The sequence below is a fragment of the Heteronotia binoei genome, chromosome 17 (assembly GCF_032191835.1).
Source record: "Heteronotia binoei isolate CCM8104 ecotype False Entrance Well chromosome 17, APGP_CSIRO_Hbin_v1, whole genome shotgun sequence".
NCBI classification, from domain to species: Eukaryota; Metazoa; Chordata; class Lepidosauria; order Squamata; family Gekkonidae; genus Heteronotia; species Heteronotia binoei.
In genome coordinates, this window is record NC_083239.1 from 54,098,831 (window position 1) to 54,124,672 (window position 25,842).

General features: G+C 52.1%; 1 protein-coding gene and 2 non-coding genes across 3 annotated transcripts; 1 reads left to right on the forward strand and 2 right to left on the reverse strand.

Annotated features, from left to right (window-relative positions):
- The first annotated feature begins 118 nt into the window (after positions 1–118).
- On the forward strand, positions 119–24,218 carry PAF1 (PAF1 homolog, Paf1/RNA polymerase II complex component). The gene is made up of 14 exons (XM_060258315.1): positions 119–264; positions 3,275–3,304; positions 3,389–3,481; positions 5,122–5,243; positions 6,071–6,137; positions 11,652–11,753; positions 11,991–12,096; positions 14,067–14,135; positions 15,130–15,233; positions 17,694–17,810; positions 19,344–19,472; positions 20,330–20,435; positions 21,821–21,908; positions 23,512–24,218. The coding sequence occupies exons 1-14, from the start codon at positions 215–217 to the stop codon at positions 23,964–23,966; spliced, it is 1,638 nt and encodes a 545-aa protein (XP_060114298.1). The 5' UTR covers positions 119–214; the 3' UTR covers positions 23,967–24,218.
- Positions 5,571–5,645, reverse strand: TRNAN-GUU (transfer RNA asparagine (anticodon GUU)). The gene has a single exon. It is a non-coding gene; the product is annotated as a tRNA-Asn (tRNA).
- On the reverse strand, positions 5,786–5,858 carry TRNAN-GUU (transfer RNA asparagine (anticodon GUU)). The gene has a single exon. It is a non-coding gene; the product is annotated as a tRNA-Asn (tRNA).
- Positions 24,219–25,842: the final 1,624 nt, after the last annotated feature.

The following is a 25,842-nucleotide window of genomic DNA, read 5'->3' on the forward strand; positions in this document are numbered from 1 at the left end:
GGAGGCTTAAACTGTGGCGAAAGAAGCGGTCCGGACCCCTTCGCCGCTTTTCTCTCCAGAAATCCAGCTTTCAAATTTCCCGTCGTGCCGCTCCGTCCGAGGGACCGGAAGTGCTGCCCTGTGTGGAACTACATTTCCCAGGAGGCTCAGCGGCGCAACCGGAAGTGCTTGGTAGCCCCTACCCTGGGCGCCCATCGTCGCTCCTAGGATCGCCATGGCGCCCACTATCCAGACTCAGGCGCAGCGGGAGGAGCCGGGCCACAGGTATTGACGTCACTCGGACGCCTGGGTCCCCCCTTTTGCGGGGGGGGGGCTTGAGCCTGGGTCTCTTGCTGGGGGTGGGGGAGGGAACCTCGGCTTCCTATTGGGTGGAAGGAGCTCCTGTCCAAGGCTGGTGGAACTCACCGCCACAAGATGCTGAGCGCTATAGCTGCTGCCTGGAAAGCTTTTATTGGGGGGGAAGGTGGTAGGAGATGGAGGAGGAGGGGTCTTAATAAAGTCTATTAGCCAGTGGATAGATCCAGCAGCTGTGTTGGTCTGAAGCAATAGAACAGGGGTGGCCGACGGTAGCTCTCCAGATGTGTTTTGCCTACGACTCCCATCAGCACCAGCCATTGGCCATGCTGGCCGGGGCTGATGGGAGTTGTAGGCAAAAACAGCATCTGGAGAGTTACCCTCAGCCACCCCTGCAATAGAACTGTCAAGCATGCATATTTCTGAGTGCCATTATGGTTTCTTAGACAGAGAGCAGGCTGCTAGTATCCACCGCCCCCCTCCTTTTTATAACGTTTGGGCAAGCAGTAAATCTATCTAGCCCAAGGATGTTTACGCTGGCTGTGAAGTGCCTCTCCCCCAGATTCACCGACATTCTTATCCGGTCTAGAAGTGTGAGAAAGGGAGATGTTTTTAATGGCCTAAATTCCTTAGTAATAAAAGAGATACTATGTAGTAACCTTTGAACCCGTGACTCAGATTGCATCTGTATACTATCCTTTGAAGTAACCCTATATAGTAATTATGTAACCATGTATACCCCATTACTTCCAAGGATTCTGGCCTTGGCAAAGCTTATGAGTTTCTACAATAAAGCAACTTTTGATTTAACAACAAAAGACTGATTATTGAGAAATATCGATGCTTGACAAGAACAAGGTTGGAGTCCAGGAACACCTTGAAGACCAACAAGCATGTGGAATTCACTGCCTCAGGAGGTGGCGGCTGCAAGCGTGCCAGATTCATGAGGGGATTGGATAAACATCTGGAGCAGAGGTCCCTCGGTGGCTGTTAGCCACAGGGTATAGATCAGGGGTGGCCAGACTGTGGCTTGGGAACCGCATGTGGCTCTTTCACGCATATTGTGACTCTCAAAGCTTCCACCGCCCCATTGGAGGCATTTCTCTCTTTAAATCACCTCTCCAAGGCAGCTTGGAGAATGCATTTAAAGTTAACGTTGTTTTTCCCCATCTCTCCCTCCCCCATCTATTTTCCTCCCTCCCTCCCTGCAGCTCTCAAACATCTAACGTTCATGTCTTGCAACTCTCAAACACCTGATATTTATTCTATGTGGCTCTTACATTAAGCAAGTTTGGCTACCCCTGGTATAGGTGGAACTCTCTGTATTCTTTGTGCTTGCGGGGGGCAACAGTGTGAGGGTTTCTAGTGTCCTGGCCCCACTGGTGGACCTCCTGATAGCACTTGGTTTTTTTGGCCACTGTGTGACACAGAGTGTGGACTGGATGGGCCATTGACCTGATCCAACATGGCTTCTCTTATGTTCTTATGATGAAACTCTCTGTCTGGGGCAGTGATGCTCTGTATTCTTTGTGCTTGGGGGGCAACAATGGGAGGGCTAGTGTCTTGGCCCCACCGATGGACCTCCTGATGGCACCTGTTTTGGGGGGGTTTTGGCCACTGTGTGTCACAAAGTGTTGGACTGGATGGGCCATCAGCCTGACCAAACATAGCATGTCCTTATAAACTTTTATTCAGGATCTTAGCTTTCGCGTGCATGCACACACCTAAGTGTGCATGCATGCGTCTGACAAAATGTGCATCCATGCGAGAGCTCGCATTCCGAATAAAACTTTTGTGGGTCTTAAAAGCGCTGCTGGACTCCAACTTTGTTAGCCAAGGCGGCTTGACGGAACCTGCATAACCAGAGGCAGTATAGCACTAGCCATCAAAAGCTGGGGCCAAGCAGTAAGATAGGGCCGTTGCCACCATGCTGTGCTTGTGGGCTTCTTGGAAGGTCAGAAGAATGCTGTTTTTTTCAGTGGCGGGGTGTGCTCTGACTGAGCTGCTCTCCAGGATGTTGGGGGAGAAAAAGGCTTCACCCGTCACCTCTCCCCTGATCCTTTTACCTGTGCCAGGGACCTTTTACATGCCCTACAGAGAAGCCACTGCCTCGCCGGCCTTGGAAACGAGGTGCTGGATCAGACAGGCTTTGGTGTCTGACTTAGAAGGACTGTGTTTTAATCGATGATGTATTTAAATTTAATCAATGGTAATTAATGATACTTATAAACTGTTGGATGAGCTCTGGAGAGAAGGGTGGGAAGGTCTGCCGGTGGATCTGGTTATTGGCCAAGATTGCTGGACGGAATCTCCGCATCCTCGGACAGTCTCTCTAAATGGTCGAGTGATGAAATATGCTCTGTGTCGGCCATCCTGGAAGCATGGGGCTGGCTGCCGTTTTATGTACCCTTGAGCGGTTCCAGCAGGTCTCCCATTTATAATCCTTAGCGTTTGTGTAGCTTTCTGTAAAATATTGCTCTGTGCATCTTAATATTATAATTGCTAGTACAGCCCTGTAAATTAGCGTGACAGATACTCCCATATAGCATTGGGGTGGGGGGGGGGGTGTGCGCTGTGACTGACGATCTTGTCTTCAGCCAGTGGTTTCATGGTCGAGCTGTGACTCAAACTGGGGTCTTCCCAAGTCATTGCTCTCTCCAGCAGTACATTCTGGCAGCTGTCTCTTAAAGTCTTTGGCAATGGCATATTTCCAGCAGCCAGTAGGGTTGCCATCTCAGTTGGGAAATTTTGGGAGATTTTGGAACTGGAGCCTTGGGAGGGTGGAGTTGGGGAAGGGAGGGACCTCCGCAAAATGCAATGCCATAGAGTCCCACCCCCTAGAACAGCTGTCTTTTTTTCCCAGGAAACTGATCTCTGTAGTCTGGAGATCAATATTAGTACTGGGAGATCTCCAGGCCCAACCTGAAGGTTGGTAACCTTTCCAGCGAGGATAACGTGTCTTGTCTTTTTTCTTCTTCAGGCCCAACTCCCACCGGACACTCCCCGAGAGGTAAGGGCCCTCTCCGTCTTCCCCTTTCCTGTCCTCTGTTTGGGGCAGGGCCTCCGGGCTCACATCTCCCGCCTCTGTTTGCAGATCAGGGGTGGTGTGTCGAGTGAAGTATGGAAACAGCCTTCCTGACATCCCCTTCGACCCCAAGTTCATCACCTATCCCTTTGACCAAAACAGGTAAGCAGAGGGGTGCTCCCTCAGTTGTGGGGGGGGGGGCAGCAGAGGGCACAAAAACACTGGTGGGGGTGGTGTTCAAAAAGGTCAGCAAGGGATGCGTTTAAAATATATATTTGGTTGTCAACAGACAATGACCACAAAGCTTCCATAAATCGAACAGCAGTTTTCCTTTGGATGTGCATTTGTGCCGATTGAATTAGTTCAATCAGATAATTGGATAAAACTGGAGGGATTTTTGTGTGCGTGAGAAGGGCCAACAAGTCACAGCGCATTCATGGCGATCCTGTAGGTGTCATGGTGAAGTACACGGACTCTTACCTGGGAGAACCGGGTTTAATTCCCCCTCCTCCACTTGCAGCTGCTAGAATGGCCTTGGGTCAGCCAGAGCTCCCTTATCTGGGAGAACCGGGTTTGATTCCCCACTCCTCCGCTTGCAGCTGCTGGAATGGCCTTGGGTCAGCCAGAGCTCTCTTATCTGGGAGAACCGGGTTTGATTCCCCCCTCCTCCACTTGCAGCTGCTGGAATGCCCCTGGGTCAGCCATAGCTCTCTTATCTGGGAGAACCGGGTTTGATTCCCCCCTCCTCCACTTGCAGCTGCTGGAATGCCCCTGGGTCAGCCATAGCTCTCTTATCTGGAGAACCGGGTTTGATTCCCCCCTCCTCCACTTGCAGCTGCTGGAATGCCCCTGGGTCAGTCATAGCTCTCTTATCTGGGAGAACCAGGTTTGATTCCCCACTTCTCCACTTGCAGCTGTTGGAATGGCCTTGGGTCAGCCAGAGCTCTCTTATCTGGGAGAACCGGGTTTGATTCCCCCCTCCTTCACTTGCAGCTGCTGAAATGGCCTTGGGTCAGCCAGAGCTCTTGCAGGAGTCGTCCTTGAAAGGGCAGCTTCTGGGAGAGCTCTCTCAGCCCCACCCACTTCACAGGGGGGGTCTGTTGTCGGGGAGGAAGATAAAGGAGATTGTGAGCAGCTCTGAGATTTGGAGTGGAGGGCAGGATATAAATCAAATATCATCATCTTCTTCAGAGCCAGTTTGGCGTAGTGGTTAAGTACATGGACTTTTATTTGGGAGAACTGGGTTTGATTCCCCACTGCTCCACTTGCAGCTGCTGGAATGGCCTTGGGTCAGCCATAGTGGTTAAGTGCATGGACTTTTATCTAGGAGGTTTGATTCCCCACTGCTCCACTTGCAGCTGCTGGAATGGCCTTGGGTTAGCCATAGCTCTGGCAGAGGTTGTCCTTGAAAGGGCAGCTGCTGTGAGAGCTCACTCAGCCCCACCCACTTCACAGGGGGGTCTGTTGTCGGGGAGGAAGATAACGGCGATTGTGAGCAGCTCTGAGATTTGGAGTGGAGGGCAGGATATAAATCCATCTTTCTCCTCCTTCGCAAGCGACGTTTGGCTGCAGTTGGGCACTGTCTGCCTCCGCATAGTAATCTTGATCTCCCATCCCAGTACTGATGAGGACTGTCCCTGCCTGTCTTCTGAGATCTGTCGGGATCGGGCTAGCCTGATCCATCCCCATCCTGAGTGACGTAGCCTGATATAAAGCTGAGCTTGTTCCTTCTGAAGAATCCCTTCTTCCGGCTGCGGCTCTTCTGCTGATTGAGATGCCTTCTTTTTAACGTCGGTGCCTAGGTTTGTCCAGTACAAAGCCACCTCCCTGGAGAAGCAGCACAAACACGACTTGCTGACGGAGCCCGACTTAGGGGTCACCATAGACTTGATCAACCCCGACACCTACCGCATCGACCCCAACGGTAAGAGTCGCCGGGAAGGGCCCCGTGCGCAGCAGCTGGTTCCGGTGGTGGAGGTATGTCTTGCGGATCGCACGCCCCCTCGACGCTGCACAAAGCCTGTTTCGGTGCAAAACCAGCAGTGCTTTAACTCAGTCAAACCGACAGACATTTGTGTGAAACAAGGATTTTGTCATAAGGCTGTTTTGGATATAGGAACATATGAAGCTGCCTTCTGCTGAATCAGACCCTGGGTCCATCAAAGTCAGTATTGTCTACTCAGACTGGCAGTGGCTCTCCAGGGTCTCAAGTGGAGGTTTTTCACGCCTATTTGCTTGGACCCTTTTTAATTGGAGATGCCGGGGATTGAACCTGGGACCTTCTGCTTAACAAGCAGATGCTCTATCACTGAGCCACCATCCCTCCCTGAACATACAAAGCTGCCTTCTACTGAATCAGACCCTCTTTGGTCCATCAAAGGCAGTCTTGTCTACTCAGACTGGCAGCAGCTCTCCAGGGTCTCCAGCTGAGGTTTTTCACGCCTACTTGCTTGGACCCTTTTGAGTTAGAGATGCCGGGGATTGAACCTGGGACCTTCTGCTTAACAAGCAGATGCTCTACCACTGAGCCACCATCCCTCCCCGAATCTACTTCAGTTAACAAACTGAGCTGTTACCGACAGCTGGACTGCATGAGCCAAGCTGTTGACGGCTGCCAACGCAGGCTGTGGACCTTTCCCAGCTCTGTGTGTGGCAGTGGTGAAGGGCAGGGGGTGGGGTTGGGGGGTGGGGATGTGGGCAGGCAGCCCTTCGCTCCCTGACTGCAGCTGAACCCTCTTTTGCTTCCTGCAGTTCTTCTGGACCCAGCTGATGAGAAGCTGCTGGAGGAAGAGATCCAAGCGCCAACCAGTTCTAAACGGTATTCATTCTCCCCACCCCCCCAACTCCGTGATTTCTACTCTGCTATTGCCTGGCTGCAGCTGGCCATGAGAAAGCACCGTTTTCAAGCCAGGATGGGCCCTTAAGAAGAAGATATTGGATTTATATCCCGCCCTCCACTCCGAAGAGTCTCAGAGCGGCTCACAATCTCCTTTCCCTTCCTCCCCCACAACAGACACCCTGTGAGGTAGATGAAGATATTGGATTTATATCCCGCCCTCCACTCCGAAGAGTCTCAGAGCGGCTCACAATCTCCTTTCCCTCCCCCCCCCACAACAGACACCCTGTGAGGTAGATGAAGATATTGCATTTATATCCCGCCCTCCACTCTGAAGAGTCTCAGAGGGGCTCACAATCTCCTTCCCCTTCCTCCCCCACAACAGACACCCTGTGAGGTGGTTAGGGCTAAAAGAGCTCTCCCAGAAGCTGCCCTTTCAAGGACAGGGTCTCAGAGCGGCCTACAATCTCCTTTCCCTTCCTCCCCCACAACAGACACCCTGTGAGGTAGATGAAGATATTGGATTTATATCCCGCCCTCCACTCCGAAGAGTCTCAGAGTGGCTCACAATCTCCTTTCCCTTCCTCCCCCACAACAGACACCCTGTGAGGTAGATGAAGATATTGCATTTATATCCCGCCCTCCACTCTGAAGAGTCTCAGAGGGGCTCACAATCTCCTTCCCCTTCCTCCCCCACAACAGACACCCTGTGAGGTGGTTAGGGCTAAAAGAGCTCTCCCAGAAGCTGCCCTTTCAAGGACAGGGTCTCAGAGCGGCCTACAATCTCCTTTCCCTTCCTCCCCCACAACAGACACCCTGTGAGGTGGGTGGGGCACCTTTCAAGCACAGCTGCCCTTTCAAGCACAACCTCTGCCAGAGCTATGGCTGACCCAAAGCCATGCTAGCAGCCTCAAGTGGAGGAGTGGGGAATCAAACCCGGTTCTCCCAGATAAGAGAGCTCTGGCTGACCCAAGGCCATCTCAGCAGGTGCAAGTGGAGGAGTGGGGAATCAAACCCAGTTCTCCCAGAGAAGAGATCTCTGGCTGACCCAAGGCCATTCCATCAAGTGCAAGTGGAGGAGTGGGGAATCAAACCCAGTTCTCCCAGATAAGAGTCCACACACTTAATCACTACACCAAACTGGCTCTCCTGTTAAGCCCTCTGTTGTGTGTGTTACCCCTTCATTTTCTCTCTCCCATCTTCCCTCTTGGACTGGGGCATTGCTGGTTCCTCCCAAGCCCCTCCCTCCCCCCCCCCCCTTTGATGGGGGTGACAGAACCGGCCCGATTCTGCCTTCAGACCTGGTCCCGTCACCTCCCCTTTTGAGTTGCCAATGCCTGAAGGGAGCTTATCTTCTTCCCGCCCACTAGGGCACGCTGCCACCACCTGCTCAATCAAGGGGTTCCTGACCGAGAGGAACAGGACTCCCAACCCCCCCTTCCTGTCAGTTCTGTGGCCTCAAGGTTCTCTGCCAACCCAGCCCCTGGTTAACACAGAGACCACAGTCCTTCTTTGGGAGACCCCTGGAGGATTGGCACCCTTGCCAACGGCATGCCTTCCCCCTTTCCTGGACTCCACTCTAGCAGCAGCGTGGTCTAAGGCGGTTGGGGAACCTTGGTGGTACAGAGGGACAAACTTTTTAAGCAGACAAAATATTTCTTTAAAATTTATAACTATTTACAGGCATTTTTAAATGCAGGGTGAATAGAAGTAATAAATGAAAGTGGGGATAAATGCTCCTTCTCTCCCTAATATACAGACCATACCATCCAGAACCGACTCACCCGTCACCAAGATTCCAATCAAAAACTGCCTTTCCCTCCCAAAATCTATAATATAAAACCCAGTTCCCCTCTCCCCCCCCCAGAACTGGTTTTCCCTCCTGCAGCTTTCTGGGAGACCAGCCTGAAAGACTTCCTGTCTCTCTAGGAGGCTCCTTAGACGTGCTGCTTCCAGACAGGAGGGGAGGGGGAAGGAGGAAGAGACTAGTCCAAGAGTGGCCAATGGTAGCTCTCCAGATGTTTTTTGCCTACAACTCCCATCAGCCCAAGCAGCATGGGTTATTTAAAACATGCAACTATATACAGGCATTTTTAAATGCAGGGTGAACAGAAGTAATAAATGAAAGTGGGGATAAATGCTCCTTCTTTCCCTAATATATAACTGGCCCTGACCAGACCATCCAGAACCGACTCACCCGTCACCAAGACTCAAATCAAACTCCACTGACGGTCAGCTTCCCCTGACAATTTTTAACTGCCCGTTTCCCTCCAAAAACCTCTAATATAAACCCCGGTTTCCGCCCAGGAACTAGTTTTTCCCTCCTGCAGCCTTCTGGGAGACCAGCCTGAAAGACTTCCTGTCTCTCTAGGAGGCCTCCTCAGAAGTGCTGCTTCCAGACCGGAGGGTAGGGGGAAGGAGGAAGAGACTAGGCCAGGGGTGGCCATCGATAGATCTCCAGATGTTTTTTGCCTACAACTCCCATCAGCCCCAGCCAGCATGGCCAATGGCTGGGGCTGATGGGAGTTGGAGGCAAAAAAAACACCTGGAGAGCTACCGTTGGCAACCCCTGGACTAGGCCAAAGCCTTGCCTAGAGTTTTATAGACTCCTCTAGCCAACTCCCAGACAAGCACAGGCCTGAAATGGTGTTTCTCCACAAGGTTCAGAGGGTTCCCTCTTTCGCCCCGCTTGAGCCTCGCCTGTGTGGCTGCTGGTTTCTCTCCTCTCTGTCCATGGAGTGCAGACTCTCTTCCTCTCTGGGCAGGGGCGCCCCAGCACCTGACACACCAGCTCTGCGCAAGCTTCACATCATGCTAGATGTAGAAGGAGAGACCAGGAGGCCGGGCTTAGGTCTACCAGTTTGGTGTAGTGGTTAAGTGTGCGGACTCTTATCTGGGAGAACCGGGTTTGATTCCCCACTCCTCCACTTGCACCTGCTGGCATGGCCTTGGGTCAGCCATAGCTCTGGCAGAGGTTGTCCTTGAAAGGGCAGCTGCTGTGAGTGCCCTCTCCAGCCCCACCCACCTCACAGGGTGTCTGTTGTGGGGGAGGAAGGTAAAGGAGATTGTGAGCCGCTCTGAGACTCTTCAGAGTGGAGGGCGGGATATAAATCCAATATCTTCATCTACTTCACAGGGTGTCTGTTGTGGGGGAGGGAGGGAAAGGAGATTGTGAGCTGCTCTGAGACTCTTCGGAGTGGAGGGCGGGATATAAATCCAATATCTTCATCTACCTCACAGGGTGTCTGTTGTGGGGGAGGGAGGGAAAGGAGATTGTGAGCTGCTCTGAGACTCTTCGGAGTGGAGGGCGGGATATAAATCCAATATCTTCATCTACCTCACAGGATGTCTGTTGTGGGGGAGGAAGGGAAAGGAGATTGTGAGCCGCTCTGAGACTCTCCGGAGTGGAGGGCGGGATATAAATCCAATATCTTCATCTACCTCACAGGGTGTCTGTTGTGGGGGAGGAAGGGAAAGGAGATTGTGAGCCGCTCTGAGACTCTTCGGAGTGGAGGGCGGGATATAAATCCAATATCTTCTTCTTCTTCTTCTTCTACTGTACAAACGTAGTTTCAGAAGGTCGTTCATGTTTGCCTGCAGCGGGAGGGGGAGATTGGAGTCCAGCATCCGACAAAAGGCAGTTTTGTGTTAACCAAATGCATTAAATTTTGCAATATATTGAAATGTCTTTCAAATAATGCAAAAAAGAGAGAAAAAAGCGATATTTCAATCCTTATCGATACATTGCACATTTTCTTTTCTTTTTTGCTCACTTCCCCCACCTCTTTTCTTTGACCTCCGTGGGTGCTTCAAGCTATTGAGAAAAAACAATTAAGGTACCATCCAAGACAAAAGGCAGTTTTGACTCTTGAAAACATTTACTCTCCAAACGTACAAGTGTAGGATTTCTTGGTGCAGAATGGGGTTGCCGCATCCGTTGGTGAAGGTGGGGGACCCAGCTGGCCAGCAGGGGGGAGTTCACCCAGAAAACGATTCAGCGTCATTGCCCATGTGACTTGAGTGACACTCTGTTATTTGGGCAAAAACTCCATGGTAGAAGCCAAATCTACCATTGAGGGGTTTTGCTCAATGCCAGAGTGTCACCCTGGCTGCCTTGAAACGATGGTGTTGTTGCCTGGTCCCCTGGGCAGTGACACAGGTACGTCATGTGCGGAAATCCCACTCATGTAACACCATTGCTGCTCCATAAGATACAAGAATATGGAGAGTTGGCAGGCTTTTATATAAACATGCAACTATATACAGGCATTTTTAAATGCAGGGTGAACAGAAGTAATAAATGAAAGTGGGGATAAATGCTCCTTCTTTCCCTAATATATAACTGGCCCTGACCATACCATCCAGAACCGACTCACCCGTCACCAAGACTCAAATCAAACTCCACTGATTGTCAGCTTCCCCTGACAACTTTTAACTGCCCGTTTCCCTCCAAAAACCTCTAATATAAAAATTAGGTGTAAAAATATGTTAAAGAGTAAGCAGGAAGAACTACAGAGATTAACAGTGTGTGAAATTGCCTCAAAAGTACAGTTGCCAAGTCCAATTCAAGAAATACCTGGGGACTTTGGGGGTGGAGCCAGGAGACATTAGGGGTGGAGCCAAGATCAAGGCTGTGACAAGCATAATTGAACTCCAAAGGGAGTTCTGGCCATCGCATTTAAAGGGACGGCACACCTTTTCAATTCCTTCCTTCCATAGGAAATAATGAAGGATAGGGACACCTTCTTTTGCGGCTCATAGAATTGGACCCCCTGGTCCAATCTTTTTGAAACTTGGTGGGTATTTTGGGGAGAGGCACTAGATGCTATACTGAAAGTTTGGTGCCTCTACCCCCCAAAACAGCCCCCCCAGAACCCCAGATACCCGCGGATCAATTCTCCATGATTTTCTATGGGAATAAGTCTCCAAAAAGAATAACAGAGTTCCCAGCAGACATTTCCCTCCCCTCCCCCTGCTTTCTGATGACCCTGAAGCGGGGGGAGGGTCTCCAAACCGGGGGGATCCCCTGCCCCCACCTGGGGATTGGCAATCCTACTCAAAAGTGAAATACTTAGGTGTAGAAAAAACAACGAAAAATATTGATTGGCGCAAGATCAACAGAGATATGATTAAATGGAACAAATTGAACCTATCTATGCTGGGCAGAATCTCTGCAATTAAGATGAATGTTTTACCGAGAATTATGTTCCTGTTTCAAACAATCCCAATAGTGAAAGACAATAAACAGATGAATAGATGGCAAAGCCATGAATGACTTTTGCATAATCCTGCTTCTCTTGATTAGGAGGAGGAGCAAATTGTGCAAAGGTCCCCCACCCCAACCTGTGCCTGATGTGTGGTCTTGCTAAGCCATGAGGTCTAGAACATCAGAGGCCTGGCAGTCGACTTTCTTGGGCTTGCAGTGCCCAGAAACGGCCTCTGGAGGGAGTTGGAGGCCCCGCTGACCCGTGCCCCTTATGTTCACCTCCCCGACAGCTCCCAGCAGCATGCCAAGGTCGTGCCCTGGATGAGGAAGACCGAATACATCTCCACCGAGTTCAACCGCTATGGAGTCTCCAACGAGAAGCCGGAGGTGAAGTGAGTATCGACGTTCAGCAGGTTTGTGATGTTCCTGATTTATCGGCGAAGGTTCTGCCAGCTCGGGACAGGATAACATGAACCAGCTGCAGTTTGTAATCCACACGTTCTCACATTTCTACCGCCGTGAAGTCTTCACTTCGTCAGTTTCATGAATGGCCGGAAGCCCCAAGCTGCTGTTAAGGCCCTCCCGGATTATGCTTTTTCTCATTTTCCTGCCTCTTTCTCTCTTTCTAGGATCGGCGTCTCAGTCAAGCAGCAGTTCACAGAAGAAGAAATCTACAAGGACAGAGACAGTCAAATAGCGGCTATCGAGAAGACCTTTGAGGACGCACAGAAGTCGGTGAGCCGACCTCACCCGGGGATCTTGCTGGGGTGTCGGTAACAGGGTGGGCTTTAAGGCTTCAAAAGAGGACTCGGGTGGGGGAAAATGTCCCAGCCGCAAGAAGCGAAGTTGTCTTTGGCAACAGAATGGTTTCTTTAAACACTCTCTTGGAACTCTTTCCCCCCAACCCGGTGCCCTCCAGTTCCTCGTAATGCCTAATTTTGTCTCAAAACGTTGACTGCGGGGTGACATGATAGAGGTTTACCAGATTATGCACGGCATAGAGAAAGAAGCCCTTTTCTCCCTTTCTCACAATACGAGAACTCGTGAGCACTCCATGAAATTGCTGAGCAGTCAGGTTAGAACGGATAAAAGGGTGATTAACATGTGGAATTCACTGCCACAGGAGGTGGTGGCGGCTGCAAGCATAGCCAGCTTCAAGAGGGGATTGGGTAAACATATGGAGCAGAGGTCCATCAGTGGCTATTAGCCACAGCGTATTGTTGGAACTCTTGGTCTGGGGCAGTGATGCTTTGTATTCTTGGTGCTTAGGTCGGGGGGGGGGGGGCGAAGTGGAAGAGCTTCTAGTGTCCTGGCTCCACTGGTGGACCTCCTGATGGCCCCTGGGTTTTTTTGGACTGGATGGACCATTGGCCTCATCCAACATGGCTTCTCTTATGTTCTTATGTCTGGGGCAAGTGATGCTCTGTATTCTTGGTGCTTGTGGGGAGCGGGAACAGTGGGAGGGCTTCTAGTGTCCTGGCCCCACTGATGGACCTCCTGATGGCACCTCTTTTTTTTGCCCACTGTGTTGGACTGGATGGGCCACTGGCATGATCCAACATGGCTTCTCTTATGTTCTTATGATGGAACTCTCTGTCTGGGGCAGGGATGCTCTGTATTCTTTGTGTTTGGTGGGGGGGCAGTGGGAGGGCTTCTAATGTCCTTGCCCCACTGATGGACCTCCTGATGGCACCTGGTTTTTGGCCACTGTGTGACACAAAGTGTTGGACTGGATGGACCATTGACCTGATCCAACATGGCTTCTCTTATGTTTTTCTGTCTGGGGCAGTGATGCTCCGTATTCTTGGTGCTTGGGGGGGGGCACAGTGGGAGGGCTTCTAGTGTCCTTGCCCACTGATGGACCTCCTGATGGCACTTGGGTTTTTGACCACTGTGTGACACAGAGTGTTGGACTGGATGGGCCATTGGTCTGACCCAACATGGCTTCTCTTCTGTTCTTCTGTGACACAGAGTGTTGGACTGGATGGGCCTTTGGCCTAACCCAACATGGCTTCTCTTATGTTCTTCTGTGACACAGAGTGTTGGACTGGATGGACCATTGGCCTATCCAACATGGCTTCTCTTATGTTCTTCTGTGACACAGAGTGTTGGACTGGATGGGCCTTTGGCCTATCCAACATGGCTTCTCTTATGTTCTTCTGTGACACAGAGTGTTGGACTGGATGGGCCTTTGGCCTGACCCAACATGGCTTCTCTTATGTTCTTCTGTAACACAGAGTGTTGGACTGGATGGACCATTGGCCTGACGCAACATGGCTTCTCTTATGTTCTTCTGTGACACAGCGTGTTGGACTGGATGGGCCATTGGCCTGATCCAACAGGGCTTCTCTTCTGTTCTTATGTGACACAGAGTGTTGGACTGGATAGACCATTGGCCTGACCCAACATGGCTTCCTTTATGTTCTTCTGTGACACAGAGTTTTGGACTGGATGGGCCATTGGCCTGATCCAACAGGGCTTCTCTTATGTTCTTATGTGACGCAGAGTGTTGGACTGGAGGGGCCATTGGCCTGATCCAACAGGGCTTCTCTTATGTTCTTATGTGACGCAGAGTGTTGGACTGGAGGGGCCATTGGCCTGATCCAACATGGCTTCTCTTATGTTCTTATGTGACACAGAGTGTTGGACTGGATGGACCATTGGCCCGATCCAACATGGATTCTCTTATGTTCTTCTGTCTCCAGATTTCTCAACACTACAGCAAACCTCGGGTGACTCCTGTGGAAGTCATGCCGGTGTTCCCCGACTTCAAGGTAAGGTTGGGTTGAGGTGTGTTTAAAACAAAACTAAAGTGGAACCAGGGTGGGGTGGGGGGAGCTGACTTGGGCTTGCGGGCAGCTTGGGGGTGGGGGACGACCTGGGACAGTGTCTTGGCCTAACGCTTTGGAGCCAACAAAGCCACCCCCAGTGTTATTGCAGCAAATCTCTCATATGCGATTTCCTCCCCTGGGAAGTTTGGAGCAGCTCAAAAAAGAATATGGAGAAGAGAATAAGAGCTAGTGGTTACAGTTAGGGGGCTTTAGATGTAACTCTCTGTCTGGGGCAGTGATGCTGCATAGTCTTGGTGCGTGGGAGGCGAGAGTGGGGGCGCTTCTGGAGATCTGGCCCTGCTAGCGGACCTCCTGGGTTTGGGCCACTGTGTGACACGGAGCAACGGACTGGGCAGGCCATTGGCTCGATCCAGGGGTGGCCAAACGAGCTTGATGTAAGAGCCCCGCAGAATAAACATCAGATGTTCGAGAGCTGCAAGGCATGAATGTCCGATGTTCGAGACCCACAAGATAGGAAGGAAGGCAGACAGTCAGGCAAATAGATGGGGGGGGGGGAGGGAGGTTGGAGAGAAAGGTGGAAAGCAAGTAACTTTAACTTTAAATCCATTCTCCAAGTCGCCAGCTGGCTTGGCTTGGAGAAGCGATTTAAACGGAGAAATGCCTTCTCCAAGCCGGCTGACGGGGCAGTGGGGACTTCGAGAGCCACACAATATGTGTGAAAGAGCCACGGTCTGGCCACCGCTGGTTTGATCCAACATGGCTTCTCTTGTGCTCAGGATTCCCGTGTTCTCGTCTCTCTGGCTCTTGTCCTTCTAGAAGCAAAGTCTGTTTTAGTGGAGCATGGACGGGTTGGGGTTGGGGGGCTACACAGGGCAGGATTCTCCCCCCCCCCTTATGCTGTTCAGGCCAGCCGTGCTTCCTTTGGGGGCCTCCCTGACTGTCATGGAAACGTCCTTCTCCTTCTCCCCCTGCCCAGATGTGGATCAACCCCTGTGCTCAGGTCATCTTTGACTCTGACCCGGCGCCCAAGGACACCAGCGGGGCCGCCGCCCTCGAGATGATGTCTCAGGCTATGATCAGGTAACCAGTACGGATGAGAAACACACACGGCGCTTCCAGCCTTCTCTGTGCTTTGCGTCCCTGTCCTCATCTTGCCTCAACTTGTCACAGAATCCTAGAGTTGGAAGGGGCCACACAGACCGTCTAGTCCCACCCCCTGTTCAATGCAAGATTAGCCTGGAGCATCCTTGAGCAGTGTTGGTTCAGCTGCTGCTTAAAGACTACCAGCGACGGGGAGTTCACCTCCTCCTTAGGTAGTCCAGTCCACAGTTGAACAATTCTTACTGTACAAAAGTTTTTCCTGCTATCCAGCTGGTACCTTCCTGCCCTTAATCTAAACTCATTTTCGCAAGTCCTCTCCTTTGCTGCCAAGAGGAACAGCTCCCTGCCCTGGAGAGCCAGCTTGGTGTAGTGGTGAAGTGTGCGGATTCATATCTGGGAGAAGCGGATTTGATTCCCCACTCCTCCACTTGCAGCTGCTGGAATGGCCTTGGGTCAGCCACAGCTCTCTTATCTGGAAGAACTGGGTTTGATTCCCCACTCCTCCACTTGCAGCTGCTGGAATGGCCTTGGGTCAGCCACAGCTCTCTTATCTGGAAGAACCGGGTTTGATTCCCCACTCCTCCACTTGCAGCTGCTGGAATGGCCTTGGGTCAGCCAGAGCTCTCTTATCTGGGAGAACGGGGTTTTATTCCCCACTCCTCCACTTGCACCTGCTGGAATGGCCTTGAGTCAGCCAGAGCTCTCTTATCTGGGAGAACCGTGTTTGATTCCCCCCTCCTCCACTTGCAGCTGCTGAAACGGCCTTGGGTCAGCCAGAGCTCTCTTATCTGGGAGAACCGGGTTTGATTCCCCCCTCCTCCACTTGCAGCTGCTGGAATGGCCTTGGGTCAGCCAGAGGTCTCTTATCTGGGAGAACCGGGCTTGATTCCCCACTCCTCCACTTGCAGCTGCTGGAATGGCCTTGGGTCAGCCAGAGCTCTCTTATCTGGGAGAACCGGGTTTGAGTCCCCACTCCTCCACTTGCACCTGCTAGCATGGCCTTGCGTCAGCCAGAGCTCTCTTATCTGGGAGAACGGGGTTTGATTTCCCCCTCCTCCACTTGCAGCTGCTGGAATGGCCTTGAGTCAGCCAGAGCTCTCTTATCTGGGAGAACCGTGTTTGATTCCCCCCTCCTCCACTTGCAGCTGCTGAAACGGCCTTGGGTCAGCCAGAGCTCTCTTATCTGGGAGAACCGGGTTTGATTCCCCCCTCCTCCACTTGCAGCTGCTGGAATGGCCTTGGGTCAGCCAGAGGTCTCTTATCTGGGAGAACCGGGCTTGATTCCCCACTCCTCCACTTGCAGCTGCTGGAATGGCCTTGGGTCAGCCATAGCTCTCTTATCTGGGAGAACCGGGTTTGATTCCCCACTCCTCCACTTGCAGCTGCTGGGATGGCCTTGCGTCAGCCAGAGCTCTCTTATCTGGGAGAACCGGGCTTGATTCCCCACTCCTCCACTTGCACCTGCTAGCATGGCCTTGCGTCAGCCAGAGCTCTCACAGGGGTTGTCCACACTGAGATGCAGAAGGAAGCAAGAGAGAGGGAGAAGGAAGCAGACAAGAGCCAGTTGCTCGGGGGCCTGATAGGAGCCCTCCAGGGGCCTGATTTGGCCCCGCCGGGCCGCATGTTTGACGCCCCTGCCTTAAACCCTCTCTGGTGGTCATGCGAATACATGCAGTCTTTCTGGAAACAAATAACGCAACACATATTTATTATTACAGACATATCCTCACCTTTGAATCCTGAGATTCTGCTTCTTGGGAAATGGCCAGGTCCTACAAGAAACAAACAAAACACAGAGAGAATATGTATTTTGATATTTAACATTAATTTAATTTAATTTGTGATTTACACCCCGCCCGATCCCGCTGGGCGGGCTCAGGGCGGCTTGCAACATTAAAACATCGTAGTTACAATGAATAAAAACACATGCAGTGAAACACAAACAAATTTAAAATATCTCATCAACATAATACGTAGAGCAGAGGGTCACAACTCCCGACAGTAACACAGCCAGAAGCCACCGTTCGGCAGTTGGTACGACTTCAGCTGGTTAACACCACTTAGCACCGCTTCAGGTCATTGACGCCACTCAGACTTTTGACCAGCTGAAGCACAAGGATAGTAAAGCGCTGGGGGAAGGTTTCAAAGGACGCCCAGTAAATGAAAAGCCAGGTGGAAGAGCTCCCTCTTACAGGCCTTGCGAAGCTTAGTAAGTCCCGCAGCGCCCGGATCTCCAACTGGAGCTCATTCCACCAGGCGGGAAAGCGTAGGTGACTGGGGAAGGCAAGGGCAAACCACCCCATAAAAAGTCTGGCGTGAAAGCGACGTCACCCCAGAGTGCGAAACGACTGGTGCTTGCACAGGGGACCTTTCCTTCCTTTCCTTTCCTATGTGTATCTTAATACAAATATATTATAAAAAAAATCTCTTCTTTTTCAGGGGCATGATGGATGAGGAAGGGAACCAGTTCGTAGCCTATTTCCTGCCGGTGGACGAGACGATGCGGAAGCGGAAGCGCGACCAGGAGGAAGAAATGGATTACGCCCCCGAGGACATGTATGTGGCTGAGAGGATGCGGGGGGCGGGGGGGTTAGAATTTGGTCAAGGCAGCCAGGAGTTGAAAAGGAGAGCCCCCTTCCCCAAATCATTCCCAAGAAACCCCAAAATGGGTGTCCTCTGAGCAGAAACAGAGTTCTTGGATTTGTTATGCGCTCAGATAGATCCAAGTCGGCGGCCATGTTGGTCTGAAGTAGTAGAACAAAATAGGAGTCAAGTGGCACCTTTAAGACCAACTTAGTTTTATTCAGAACGTCAGCTTTCGTGTGCTCTAAGCCCACTTCATCAGACGAGGAATCCGGCCCAGTGAGCAGAGCCCCACACAGCTGGTAGGCAGTGGCTCAGAATGTAAAATGGTACAAATATAAGATCCAATGACTTTTACTTTTTACTATTCTGCCATTGGATCTTAACTCTGTACCATTTTACATTCTGAGCCGCTGCCTACCAGCTGTGTGTGGCTCTGCTCACTGTGCCGGATTCCTCGTCTGATGAAGTGGGCTTACAGCCCACGAAAGCTTACGTTCTGAATAAAACTAAGTTGGTCTTAAAGGTGCAATTGACTCCTATTTTGTTATGCACTCAGCAGAGTTTCCCACCTACCACCGCTGAATAGTGAGTGTTGGATATTCCAGATTGGTGAGAGGGGATCCCTTTATGTAGAAAGCTAGCGGATCAGGAAGGAAGGGAGTGACCGAGAGTAATGCCAGGTTTCTATATGCAGGGAATGGATTGGTACTGATGAGAATTTAGTAATGTTGAGTCCTCAACATTCCTTCCGTCTGGAGTGGCTCAGACCCAGCCTGGTCACGTTTGTAAAACGCTCGGGGTAGGCAAGGAAATGCCCTGTCTTTGGCATAACTCTCCGTGCCTTTCTGTGAACAACGCAACTTCGCCCACCCTCAGTTCTGCTTCAAAATAGTTGGCATCTGAAACCAGATTGTACCAACCAAATAGTTGGCATCATCCCCTTCTGTAGGCCAGTTTGGTGTAGTGGTGAAGTGCGCGGACTCTTCTCTGGGAGACCCGGGTTTGATTTCCCACTCCTCCCCTTGCAGCTGCTGGAGTGGCCTTGAGTCAGCCATAGCTCTTGCAGAGCTGTCCTTGAAAGGGCAGCTGCTGTCAGCACTCTCTCAGCCCCACCCACCTCACAGGGTATCTGTTGTGGGGGAGGAAAGGAAAGGAGATTGTAGACCGCTCTGAGACTCTGTCCTTGAAAGGCAGCTTCTGGGAGAGCTCTCTCAGCCCCACCCACCTCACAGGATGTCTGTTGTGGGGGAGGAAGGGAAAAGAGATTGTGAACCGCTCTGAGATTCGGAGTGGAGGGGGGGATATAAATCCAATATCATCATCTTCTAGGCAACAGAAATTGATTTGGGTTTGAAAAGATGCCAGCCAATGGCTATTCAGGTGGGAGGACTAGACACTTGGGAGATGCATGGGAGAAGGTCTGTGGTTACGTTCTGGGCTGTCTTCCTTTGCAAGACTGGGAGATTGGAGCCATTCATTCTTTGCTTCCTCCCCCCACCCCAGATACGAATATAAGATCGCCCGAGAGTATAACTGGAACGTGAAGAACAAGGCCAGCAAAGGCTACGAGGAGAACTACTTTTTCATCTTCCGTGAGGGCGACGGGGTCTACTACAATGAACTGGAGACCAGGTGAGGGGCCGGTGATGGGAATAGCGAGGGGGGGGGGTGCCGCCGGCCGTTCCGGTTCTCAGCTGGCTCTGCATCGGAGCCCAGCTGACCCACCGGAGATTGCTTCCCTGGAGGTTCTGGTTCCCATCTCCACCCTCTGGCCCTAAGGGGCAGGAAGCCATAGACCGCGAAGGGTGTTGCTGCCCCCTGGTGGGTGGAGGACTGCATGATTTTAGGAATGCTGAGTGACTTGCCTTGGAGCAGCGGTGGTCAGAATTGCTTAACGTGAGAGCCGCGCAGAATAAACGTCAGATGTTTGAGAGCCACTGGAACGGAGGGAGGGAGGGAAATAGATGGGGAAGGGGAGGGGGAGATGGAGGTAGGAAACAACTTTAAATGTATTCTCCAAGTTGTCAGCTGACTTGGCATGGAAAAGTGATTTAAAGAGGGAAATGCCTTCTCCAAGCCAGCCAATGGGGGCTTCGAGAGCCACACAATATGTGTGAAAGAGCCACAGTTTGGCCATCTCTGCCTTGCAGGAAGGCACTGCTGAAAGCAGAGTGGTCCAAAACCACTCTCACGAGGAGGCATGGGGTACAGTTCCTGGCTACGATCTGGCAGGCCCAGGTTCGGATGCCATGGGAGCTCACTGGGTGACCCTGGGTTAGTCATGTTCTCCCAGCCGAACCCGCCTCGCAGGGTGGTTGTGAGGATAAAAAGGAGGAGAGAGAAGGAGATGGGCGTCAGCTGCTTTGGGTCCTCCACCGGGGAGGGAGGCAGAGTATAAACGGATTAAAACCGTCCTGCATCTGAAGTGGGCGGGCAGGGGGGGGGCTGCTTTCCCCCAGTCTCATCCTGCCGCTCCTTTCCCCTTCCAGGGTGCGGCTGAGCAAGCGACGTGCCAAGGCCGGGGTGCAATCAGGCACCAACGCCGTGCTGGTGGTGAAGCACAGAGACATGAACGAGAAGGAGTTGGAGGCTCAGGTAGGGCTTGGGTGCAAACACTCCCGGTGCTACGGAGCGGAGGCCCCTCTCTGGGTGCAAACACCCCCAGTGCTACGGAGCGGAGAGCCAGTTTGGTGTAGTGGTGAAGTGCGCGGACTCTTATCTGGGAGAACCAGGTTTGATTCCCCACTCCTCCACTTGCACCTGCTGGAATGGCCGTGGGTCAGCCATAGCTCTCTTATCTGGGAGAACCGGGTCTGATTCCCCACTCCTCCACTCGCAGCTGCTGGAATGGCCTTGGGTCAGCTGTAGCTCTGGCAGAGGTTGTCCTTGAAAGGGCAGCTGCTGTGAGAGCCCTCTCCAGCCCCACCCACCTCACAAGGTGTCTGTTGTGGGGGGAGAAGGTATAGGAGATTGTGAGCCGCTCTGAGTCTCTGATTCAGAGAGAAAGGAGGGGTATAAAACTGCAATTCTTCTTCTTCTTCATTTTATTTATTTACCTTACATTTGTATGCCTCCCGTTCCATAATAACAATGCCTTATGGTTATAAAATCAAAAACATATAACAATTTATAATTTAAAAATTTAAAATGGTGCTCTAAAAGTTCTTACATAGGCGGTCCAGCTTCATTATAGTTCTTAATTCTCTGTAGTGGTCTATTAGGTGTCTTATAGATCAGGGGTGGCCAACGGTAGCTCTCCAGATGTTTTTTTTGCCTACAACTCCCATCAGCCCCAGCCGGCATGGCCAATGGCTGGGGCTGATGGGAGTTGTGGGCAAAAAGCATTGGAGAGCTACCGTTGGCCACCCCTGTTATAGACGGATGATAGTACTCAGCGACATACTCGTGGCAGCTCCTCTTTAGAGCAGAGGTGGCAAAATGTGCTTAACCTCAGAGCCACAAAGAATAAACATCAGATGTTTGAGAGCCGCAAGGCATGAATGTCAGATGGTTGAGAGCCACAAGCCAGGAAAAAGGAAAGGGAAATAGTTGGAGGAAGGGAGGGAGAGGTGGAAACAAGACAACTTTAAATGCATTCTCTAAGCTGCTGGCTGGCTGGCTTGTAAAAGTGATTTAATGAGACAAATACCTTCTCCAAACTGGCTGATGGGGCGGTGGGGACTTGGAGAGCCATAGCTTAGGCGCCCCTGCTTTAGAGTCTAAAAAAGGGAGAACCCCAGAGGGCTACGCTGGCCTGCAATCGATGGTCAGGGGGCTACAGAACTCCAGAAGACGCTGGCAGCTGGGAGGTGGCAGAAGCTGTGTGAACCCCTGTAGACTTCTGCCCCGGAGCCTCTTGGCTGAGCACCGCCCCAGAGGAAGTGGGGATTGGCAGCAGATGACTGTTTGGGATGCTGATGGTGGTGGGGGATTTGGTGGCCATTGGTCCTCTCATCACGCTCCGTCTCTTCTCCTTCCAGGAAGCCCGCAAAGCTCAGCTGGAGAACCATGAGCCCGAGGAGGAAGAGGAGGAGGAGATGGACTTGGGCAAAGAGGCCCAGGGCTCAGGTACCGTCTTCTTGCAGTGGCTCTTTTGCTTTCTACCCCCACAGTTTGGTGTAGCGGTGAAGTGCGCGGACTCTTATCTGGGAGAACCGGGTTTGATTCCCCAATACTCCATTTGCACCTGCTGGAATGGCCTTGGGTCAGCCATAGCTCTGGTAGGAGTTGTCCTTGAAAGGGCAGCTTCTGTCGGAGCTCTCTCAGCCCCACCCACCTCACAGGGTGTTTGTTGTGGGGAGAGGAAAGGAAGGAGATTGAGAGCCAGCTTGGTGTAGTGGTTAAGCGTGCAGACTCTTATCTGGGAGAATCGGGTTTGATTCCCTGCTTCACTTGCACCTGCTGGCATGGCCTTGGGTCAGCCAGAGCTCTCGCAGGAGTGGTCCTTGAAAGGGCAGCTGCTGTGAGTGTCCTCTCGGCCCCACTCACCTCACAGGGTGTCTGTTGTGGGGGAGGAAGGGAAAGGAGATTGTGAGCCGCTCTGAGTCTCTTATTCAGAAAGAAGGGCGGGGTATAAATCTGCAATTCTTCTTCACAACCATTCTCTCCCTGCTGGTCTCGGTTTGGCTGAGATTCAGAAGTGCTGTGCTAGCCATTGTCTTATCCTGCTATCAGTCTCCTCTGTACAGTTTTCGGGAAGCGATTTTGAGGAATGGTTCAGTCCGAACCCCCCTCTTGTCTGATGGACTATTCCGAGACAGCTCCACCCATGCTCCCTTTATTTGCCAATGTGGGTCTGTTAACCTTTGTGGTATATAGGCCACATCCAGTGTCCCCTCTAAGCTGAGTTAGTGTGAGCTGGCTCACGGCTTTTTAGCCTCTGGCTCACACATTTTTGTCTCAGTTCAGGAAAGATGGGTACAAAGCAAACTGATTTCTGTGAGCCGCTCTGAGACTCTTTGGAGTGGAAGGCAGGATATAAATCCAATTTCTTCTTCTCCTCCTCCTTCTCTTCTTTTTCTCCCTTTTCTTGTTCTTCTTTCTTTCTCCTTTCTTCCTTCTTTTTCCTTTCTTCTTTCTTCTTCCTTCCTTCATTCTTCCTTCCTCCTTTCTTCTTCATTCTTCCTTCCTCCTTTCTTCTTCCTCCTTTCTTCTTCCTCCTTTCTTCTTCCTTCTTTCTTCCTCCTTTCTTCCTTCCTTCTTCTTTCTTCTTTCTCTGTCCTTTCTTCTTCCTTCCTTCTTCTTTCTTAACTCCTTCTTTCGTTTTCTTACTTCTCCTTCCTTCCTTCTTTCTTCTTCTTCCTTCTCCTTCCTTCTTCTTTCTTCCTCCTTTCTTCTCCTTCCTTCTTCTTCTTCCTTCTTTCTTCCTCCTTTCTTCCTTCGTCCTTTCTTCTTTCTTCTTCTTCCTTCCTTCTTTCCTTTTTCTTTCTTAACGCCTTTCTTTTTCTTCCTTCTCCTTCCTCCTTCTTCCTTCTTCTTCCTTCCTTCTTCTTTCTTCCTTCTCCTTCCTTCTTCTTCTTTCTTCTTCTCCTCTCCCCCCCCGCCCCCCACCCCGTTGGAAGATGACAGCAGCTACCTTCTGCTCAGCTTGTGAGCTGCTCCGGCCAAGGAGGGAATAAACTGGAGGGAAGGCTTGCTTCTTAGCATCTCTTTTCCCCTTCTCTCCCACCAGACGAAGAGCAGGAGAAAGGCAGCGAGAGCGAGAAGGAGGCCAGCGAGGGGGAAGAGGAGGAGGAAGAGGAGGAGGAGGAGGAAGGCCGGTCGGCCAGCGAGAGCGAGCGCGAGGCCAGCGAGGCGGAGGGGCCGGCCGAGGGAGAGGAGGAGAGCGAGGAGGACGAGCGGGCAGCCCGCGACAAGGAGGAGATCTTCGGCAGCGACGACGACGAGGACTCTGAGCAGGAGGGGGGCCGCCCTGAAGAGGAGGAGGAGGAAGAGGAGAGCGGCAGCGAGGAGGAGGAAGAGGAGGAGGGGGGAGGCCGGCGCCAGCAGCGCCACGGGACCCGCAGCCCCCTCCTCAGCGGCAGCGACCGCTCCAACCACGAGGACGACGAAGAGGAGGAGGGGGGGGAGGCCAGCGCTAGCGAGGCCGGCTCCGAGTCGAGCGAGGAGGGCAGCGAGAGTGACTGAGGCCGCTTGTGGCTGCCGCCAGGGGAGGAGTCTTTGGGCTGGCAGTGCAGCTGCTTTCCTCAACTCCCCGGGGGGCTGAGGAGCGCAGAGGGTAGGGATCGGGACCCTCCCAGGCCCCCCTCCCCCTGCTGTGGGGACTGAGTGTCGGAAGGACCGGGAGGAGGGGTTGTGTGGTCCCCTCCCGTGGGTCTTCTTTTCCCTGTTGTACATAGCGTCCCGTAAGGAAATTAAAAGTTTTGCTTTTTCCCCTTTTTTCTTTTCTGCCGCCCCGGTTTCTTCCATTTCAGAGTTATACTTTCTTTTGCTCGCAGCAGAGAAAGCGGTACGGAGCTCATGAAGCTATGAAGAAAGGTTTAAAACACTCGGGGCTCTTTAGCCTGGAGAAACGTCGGCTGAGGGGTGACAGGATAGAGGTTGACAAGATGATGCCTGGGATGGAGGAAGCAGAGAAAGAAGTACTTTTCTCCCTTTCTCACCATACGAGAACTCGTGGGCATTCAGTGAAATTGCTGAGCAGTCGGGTTAGAACGGATCAAAGGAAGTCCTTCTTCACCCAAAGGGTGATTAACACGTGGAACTCACTGCCACAGGAAGTGGAGGCGGCTACAAGCATAGATCCAAGAGGGCAGCCCTTAGAACAAAGCAGGAGTCCAGTGGCACCTTTAAGACTAAAGTTTTATTCAGAACGTAAGCTTGTGTGTGCTCTCTCGGCACACTTTATCAGACGAGATGTTTGAGAGCCGCAGGACATGAAGAAATATTACCTATGTCTTTAGACGCACACCTAGTTTGACTTGGTCAGCAGGCAGCTTCTCTCTCCTACATGCTCTCTTTTCCACCTTGGTTCTTGCGCTCCAGTTTGGTGTAGTGGTTAAGTGTGCGGGCTCTTTATTTGGGAGAACCAGGTTTGATTCCCCACTCCTCCACTTGCAGCTGCTGGCATAATGGCCTTGGGTCAGCCAGAGCTCTGGCAGAGGTTGTCCTTGAAAGGGCAGCTTCTGTCAGAGCTCTCTCAGCCCCACCCACCTCACAGGGTGTCTATTGCGGGGGGAGGAAGATATAGGAGATTGTGAGCCTCTCTGAGTCGGAGAGAAGGGCGGGGTATAAACCTGCAGTCTCCTCTGTTTCGGGTCTCCAGATGACCTTTGTGGTGGAGGAGAAGAGTTTTCAAGTCCGCCCATTTCCCCCTCCTTCCCTGCTTCACACATGGCGGCAGTGAGGCTGACGGAGGCCCCCACGCAATGCCCACTTACTCGAGAGCAAGCCCGCACTATGTTCCTTCTCAGCCTCTGGGAGCCGCAGAATATGTGCGAAAACCCTGCATTTGGCTCTGAGCTGCAGTTTGGCCACCCCAGAGCTAAACTGCCCAAGCTGAGGTTCCTGTGCTTTGGTCACCCGATGAGAAGGCCAAAAAGAGTCCCAGGAGAAGACCTGGGTCACGCTAGGAAAAGTGGAAGGCCGCAGGGAAAGACCCAAAAGCCACGACCCGAGCGAGGCCTTTTGAAGGACGTTAATCCAGAGAATTGTCGTCGGAAGTGACTCTGCCCCCCCATTCATACACCCATAGGAGGGACAGATTCGGCAGCTGGGTCGCCATGCCGGTCTGAAGCAGCAGATCGTTTCGAGTCCAGTGGGGCACCTCGAAGACCAACCCGGTTTGGTTCCGGGTAGAAGCTGCACGCACACCTCCATCAGCTGCACAGAAATGCTGTTCACCGCGTTGGTCTTCAAGGTGCCACTGGACTCCCAGCTGCGTTCTCTAGGAGGGGCCAGTGTGGTCCCGGAGCCCAGGCCGCTAGGGGGCAGCGGGGCTGTTACACTGCAGGGTGGGGGTAGAGACAAGTTGGAGGACACAACATCCCCAAACCTCCGGATT